The sequence below is a fragment of the Galeopterus variegatus genome, unplaced genomic scaffold (genome assembly GCF_000696425.1).
Source record: "Galeopterus variegatus unplaced genomic scaffold, G_variegatus-3.0.2 Scaffold7333, whole genome shotgun sequence".
Classification (NCBI taxonomy): Eukaryota; Metazoa; Chordata; class Mammalia; order Dermoptera; family Cynocephalidae; genus Galeopterus; species Galeopterus variegatus.
Genome location: NW_007733444.1, coordinates 4,697 through 11,651, shown reverse-complemented (window position 1 = coordinate 11,651; position 6,955 = coordinate 4,697). Strand labels below are relative to the sequence as shown.

The window sequence follows — 6,955 nt, the reverse complement described above, 5'->3', positions numbered from 1 at the left end:
CAAGGGTTAAGATCCCCTTACCAGTCATCTTTAAAAAAAAAAAGAAAGAAATGCTGAATCTGAAAATCGTCACTGAATCAAAATTTGCTTGCTATCAAGACCCCCAAGAGATGGAAAGCACATTTTAAAATTATGGCTAGGTGAATCTAATTCATAAACCAATTTTTAAAAAATATATGAAATTCAGCCTTGCAAAGCACATATATAAATTAATCCCACCAGCTCATAAGTTTTAAATCAACTTGCTGTTCTTCCAGAAGATAGGTAGCTTAAAAAAATACAACAGTCTGGGCCGGCCCGGTGGCGCACTGGATAAGTGCGCCACTTGGGAAGCGCGGCGGCGCTCCCGCCAAGGGTTCGGATCCCACATACAGACCGGTTCCCGCTCACTGGCTGAGCGAGGCACGGGAGCAACACCGAGGGTTGCAATCCCGTTGCCGGTCCCGGTCCGGTACGGGGGCAACACTGAGGGTTGCGATCCGTCACTGGACATGGAAAAAGACAAAAAGGAAAAAAAGAAAAGAAAAATACAACAGTCTTATGATTTCAGAGTCACGTGATTAAGATTAGAAACAGTTTACCCTGTGCTTAAAGACATGTCGTTACTTTCCAATGAACTGTCAGTCTTCGTGATGAAGGTAGGCAAGTCAATAACAGTGATTCTCTACCTGGTATTTTGTTTAACACCCCCTTTAGGAAGTTGATGCAAACTATGGAAGTACCCCACAGAAGAAAAGTACTCATGCACATACGCACAGAATTTTGCATTAAGTTTTGGAGACTCATGGACCACCCCTAAAACCAATTTGTTGACCCCCCTAAATATTCATAGAGTAAATTTAAGTCTGTCTTTTATGGAGAGCTGGGTGTTCTCCTGGTAGTACAATTTCCACAACTCTTGCTCCACCATATAAAATTGATAAATAAAGGATGGGTAAACTTGACAGGGCAGATGAACATTGTTCTATACTCAAAGTAACTTTTCTTTTTCATATAACTGAAGCTTATCCACATGTCTGTTATTGGCAAGGTCTTTTTTTTAATTAAGTAAAATTGCTTTTATGGGAAGAAACCATGAAACACGAGAATAATTTTCGTAACTGTCCTTTCTTTACCTCAGCTGGCCTGGGGGCAGAAGTTTCGGTGAGGAGCGCTAGAAACAAGGCTCCTCCCCATATCCCCACTACTTTTAATGCAGTTGCAAATAGCCTGGAACACCTTACCAGGAATACCACAGAGGCCTTCATCAAAAATACTACAGAAAACTACAGACGAAACAGCAGCGAGAGGCAGAACCCCACTCTGCACATGACTGGAATTACAGACACACCATGGTCAACTACTCAGCCCTTCTCCGGCACCACTGAAGAGGTAACAGGAAAGGGGGTACAGAGTGTGGTTCGGGAACAGTCTCAGAAAGCCCTTCCCTTGCAAAATACTTTGCTGAAAACACCACTTCTGCAGTGGGGGGATCAGGCACTTTGTGTCCTAGCTGCTGATTGTACATGAATGCCTTTTGCATAGTGAGAAAAATCTGTGAAATAGAACTAAAATGTGTACATTTTTATAAAATGAAGACAATTAGGCTGTTATGGCACAACTGCCCTCCTGCAGGTTGGCCACATTTTCTGACCTGAAGTCAGGGTTCATGATCTTACACATGGCCTGGAATCAAGAAACAGAGTTTGGAATCAGTTGTGAGTCTGCATATCTGTCTTAATCATTTAAGCTGTAAGGGGGGGAAGGAGCCACAAAGCAATGGCAGATTCAGGAATCACCGAGGGAGCATGGTCAAAGTTAAGTAAAATTCACATGCTGTTTCCACATCAATATTCTCAAACCTGCCTGTGACCTTCTTTGGTCCACAAGGTGACAGATAAGTCAAAGGACTGAGAAGCAGCGCCGGCAAGGTCATTACAGTTCATTCAAATGATGTGTCTTTTTCGGGTGTTCATCCCTTTAGTTTTGCTTTCCTCTCAGAGTTTTAGCCACCATTTAGGCAATAACAGTGTAGTTACAGCAAATCAGAAAAGCTAAGGTTTCACTTGGCAGTGTTTAGCTGTTTCCTAATAAGCAACCCAAATAATTCAAAGAAAGTAAAAGCCCAACACTGCTCATGTGACTTAACACCCATTTAGTGCTCTGGTTTCTTTTGTATTGTGCAGAATTTAATATTGCATATGGGTCCCAGCTAGTGGGCACATACTTCATTATTGAGCACAGAACAAATATAGCCAGCACTTTGAACAACTTGTAGGACTTTGTTTTATCTCCCCTTTTCCTTCACTGTGAATCTTCCCTGAGACCTAGTTCTTCCCTTGCCTCTGAACAGAAGTTAGGAAGGCCCCTAACTTTTCTGGACACTCTTTATATCGCTTTAAAACTCATACTCACTTTTCAATCCATTAACAAAAATATCCACTCCAGGAAATAACCCAAACTCTAAATTTGACTGAAATATTTGCTTCTCCTCTCCCATTTGCACCACCCAGTCTGGGCATAAAATAGGGAAAGGGGAGCATGACCAATGCTCGCCCTCCCCACCTTGCTTCTTACCCACCTCTCCTAGATTGATAATGTTGGTTTCAGATCTGTCTGATCTTGGAAAGTGGGGAAGGAAGACAGGAAATGGGAGCAGGAACACTATGACTTAAGGATACCATCATGCTGGCACTGTGCTCTCCCTAAATTTCCAACTCCCAAACCCTTTCAAACCCTGATGTGAGTAAGAGATTCACAACTTACTCTAGAAAATGAATGCTTCTTGGTGGAGCATCTCCTCATTTTGGCCTCAGCTAAAATTCCATTCTAACATCAGTTTACAAGCGTATTTCATGAGCTTAAATATATATGACAGTAGAGGAAAAAAGTTAAGGGTATCATATAAGAAACATTGAATAAAAACCACAATAGCAAAATATCTGCCTGAATGCTGAAAGACTTGACTTTTAGCAAAAAGAATATTCTCCCATTTTTGCCCAGGTTTGACCATTGTGAAACAGAGAGAGGTCCAAGAGGTGGCTAGGCTCTGCTGCATGAATCAAGAACACCCAGCTCCAGGGCCCTGTTGCAGACACTTCACCCACTGAGCCAACCCAGTCCTGTGTCACAGAGCTCACATGGTCCTGCCCCAGAGCTGGGTTTGCAGCCTTGAGTCATGGCAAGCACACTGATGATTTTTTTTTTCTTTTTTTAGCCTTTTTCTAGTGTGATATCCACTGCAGTGTTTACATGAGCTCCCAGACAAAACTCAGAAAGACTATGAAGCCAACTACCTCATGCCAGAGCTGGGTTTGCAGCCTTGAGTCATGGCAAGCACACTGATGATTTTTTTTTTCTTTTTTCAGCCTTTTTCTAGTGTGATATCCACTGCAGTGTTTACATGAGCTCCCAGACAAAACTCAGAAAGACTATGAAGCCAACTACCTCATGTGTTAGTTTTTTCTTAAAGCTTAGGCAAAATTTTGACTATGTCCTGGGAAGCTTATGTGTAAAATCTATGGTGTTTCCAAAAACAGTCTCTACCATTATGGCTCTCCATGAAGCTAAGCCCTTAGTCTAGGCATCCCTGCTAAATCCCTACTCGATTTAGCAAGAACACTTACTTTATTACAGTCAATTATAAACAGCTCTGGTAATATACTTTGAAGAGTAAAAATGAGTCACTTGGGATATAAAATGCCTGTCTTTGAAAGTAATTTCAAAACAAACTCTACCTTGACAGAGGACACCTAGAAGAATGTGAGAGGAGTAAAATCATTCAACTCGGTTCCTTGGAATGGTGTAAAAAGAGCATCTCTGTGTGTCAGTTGTTCTCTTTATCAGACAGCACCTGGTTTGTGAGGATTTGGGGTTGACTTAGTCTAATTGAGCTGTGAGTTGGAGCGGTCTGTTTCGGGGTGATGACAGGAAAAAGCTGAGTGTGAGTTTTGGGAAGGTAGTGACTATATTTACTCGGCTTTGCATCTCTAGTGCCTGAACATAGTGTTTAATACTTTGTAAAGTTTTGTGGAAATGAAAAGAAAGAAAAGGAAAGGTGTGAAGTGAAGTGGAACTAAATAGAGTGCAGGTGGGGAGAGGGGAATGGAACAGAATGGAGTGACATGGAAAGTCTGGAGTGGAGCACAGCAGAAGGGAGCACAGTAGCATGGAGTGAAGTGGAATTGGGAGAGTGGAAAGAAATGCTGGGAACTGACCAGACTGAAGTAATATCAATTGTTGCCCACTTGGGCTGAAAATAACCCTTTGACTGTCAATACCCAGGTGTGCCAAGGTGTGATGGTCATGCTGAGTAGCCATGCTTTTTATTGCCTAAGTGTTTCATTCATGAGCTAATTCTCCAGTTCCCTTCGTCCCTTCTTTTTCCCTCCTTTCATCTCTTAATCACCCTTCTGCTCTCCACCCTCTCCCCAACACACAAACACACACATGAAAGTGTAAGAGAAAAAAAGAGGAGGAGGCAATGATGGCTGCTCAATTTAGTGACTGGAAAATGTTCAGCCACTCAACAAATACTTCCTGAGAACTGAGCTAGTGTCAGAACACACAGTGTGGGAGAACTCAGGCTTTGAGGCTAAAGCCCTGACTCTGCCTCTTACCAGCTAGATGACCAGGGCAAGTTACTTAAACTCTCTAAGCCACAGTTTCCTCATCTGCAACATAGAATCTTCATCTCTGAGGGCTGTTGCAAGGAATGAGAGAGATAATGCATGTGAAATGCTTACTATGGTACCGGGTTCTTTGTAAGCATTTAAGAAATAATAGCTGATATTGCTATTCTTTACTAGGACACAAAGATGAAGGACAAAATGGTTGCCCTGAAGGAACTCACCACCTGCCAAGGTGTTAAGGGAAATAGAGATTTACGCAGGCTTTTATGGAATACAAAAGATAGGGGCCTGACTGGTGTGGAGGTTTCAGGGATGTCTTCTGGAGAAGGGAATATCTGAACTGAACTTAAAGAAGTATAGGAATTAACCAAATAAAAGGTGGGAGAGAAGGCATGGGGGGAAGTGGGAGAGGTGAAGGAGCTGGGACAAGGTAGGACGAAAAGTTGGTGGCTCCAATTTTTACCTAAAATTAGCATTCTAAAGAAACTTGGGGGATTTTATTATTTCAGTCCAATCATGCATTCCATACTCATTTATTGAACACCTACCATTTGGCAGACATTGTGGAGGATATGAAAGTAAATAATAAAGAGCATATTATAGAATCACACAGAGAGCACAGTGTAGTCAAAATCAGAGTGTAAGATCAGCGCTCTGCTAAGAATGTAGAAAAAACAGATGTATAAGAGCCCTGTAGCAATCCCCCCACATACAGGAACTGAATGCATGTTGAGGAAGACTTCAAATACATGTTTTCAAATGCATTCTTCATCCAGAAACACTCATTAATTCCCACTCGCTATTTTAATTAGTGACACTATTAACACATCTGTCATTCCTTTTGTTTCCATAAATACATAGCACCAGGTACAATTTAGAACACAACCAGAGATAGAAATCTAGAGAAAAAAAATAACAACTGAAATGCTAAGATTTTATGTTTGGAAATGCTACATCATTACCACTAATTAACACTAGTGGCCGGCCCAGTGGCGCATTGGAGAGTGTGCCACCTGGGAGCACGGCGGCGCTCCCGCCAAGGGTTAGGATCCCATGTGGAGACCGGTTCCCGCTCACTGGTTGAGCGTGGTGCGGGCGCAACACCGAGGGTTGTGATCCTGTTACCAGTCAGTAAAAAAGATAAAAAGGAAAAAAAAGAAAAACACTAGTGGAAATAAATTAACATCTGTTTAGTGACCACAATGTTCTAGACCCACAATCAAGGGCTGAGTTGGGGTTGGAACTTGGTTTTGGGAGTGGAAAGTAGGGATGTCACAGAACACTTCCAAAGAGAAAATCTCATGTATTTCTGTCTTTCCTTCCATCAGGAGTTGCTTTGAGTAATGAGAAAGAAAACATAAAGAGATGTTATACAGTATCTGCAAAAAAGAATCTAGGGAATAAAAATAAGGTTTGTCCAGGAAATATGCTAAGCATTTTCATATATTCTGGGAGATGGGTACTTGTATCCATTTTCCATCACTGTGTAGAAAACCTCCCCAAAACTTAATGATTTAAAACAATGATGGTTTACAATTTCTCATGACTTTGTTGGTTGGGTGGGTGGTTCCTCTGCTGGTTTCTCATAGGCTCATTCTTACAGCTGCTTTCAGCTTGGAGGGTCAGCTAAGCTAAAAGATTCATAATACCTCACCTGCACGACTGTCAGTCAATACTGGCTGTTGACTGGAGTATCTAGGTTCCCCTCCACATGGGCTCTCATCCTCCACTAGGCTACACCAACTTCCTTTTCATGCTGATTTAGGGCAGTTTTGCAAAGGTGGAAGCTGCAAACCCCTTGAGGCCTAGGCTCTGGAATCACACATCACTTCTACCATGTGCTATTGGTCAATGCAAATCACAAGCCAGGCCAGATTTGCATTGTGGGGAAATAAACTTCACCTCTCGATAGGAGGAACTGCAAAGTCACATTGCAAAGGGGCACACATATGGGGTGGGAGGAATTGGTGACCATTAAACAATTTACCATAATATCATCATCACCATCATTATCATCATCATCATTGTCTCTTTTGCAGATGCTTGCCTGAATCTTAAAGGGATTAAAGACTTGACTAAGGTCAAATGACTAGGGAGTGGCAGCAAGAAGAGTACACACACACACACATACACACACACAAACACACCACTGCAAGCCAATCTGTTGGGGGACCTGAGCGATGGGGTGCAGGAAGAAGAGTTGGCCTCCAAAGAGAGGGTAAGAGGGTGAGGCTTAGACTTCACTTTGTCTTCAAATCCTGACTAGCCCCCGTCTGCTGTTTGAGCAGTGCATTCAGTAGGGGTCCTGTCTAGATCCCCTCTTGGCCATGTGACCTGAGTACAGG

General features: G+C 42.4%; 1 protein-coding gene across 1 annotated transcript in view; it reads left to right on the top strand.

The window, feature by feature from the left end:
* Positions 1-1,509, top strand: part of LOC103607311 — a 12,472-nt gene extending 10,963 nt beyond the window's left edge. Inside the window, exon 3 of the mRNA XM_008591829.1 lies at positions 1,121-1,509. Coding sequence (XP_008590051.1) covers positions 1,121-1,509 — 389 coding nt within the window. The remainder of the gene's footprint in view (positions 1-1,120) is intronic.
* Positions 1,510-6,955: the final 5,446 nt, after the last annotated feature.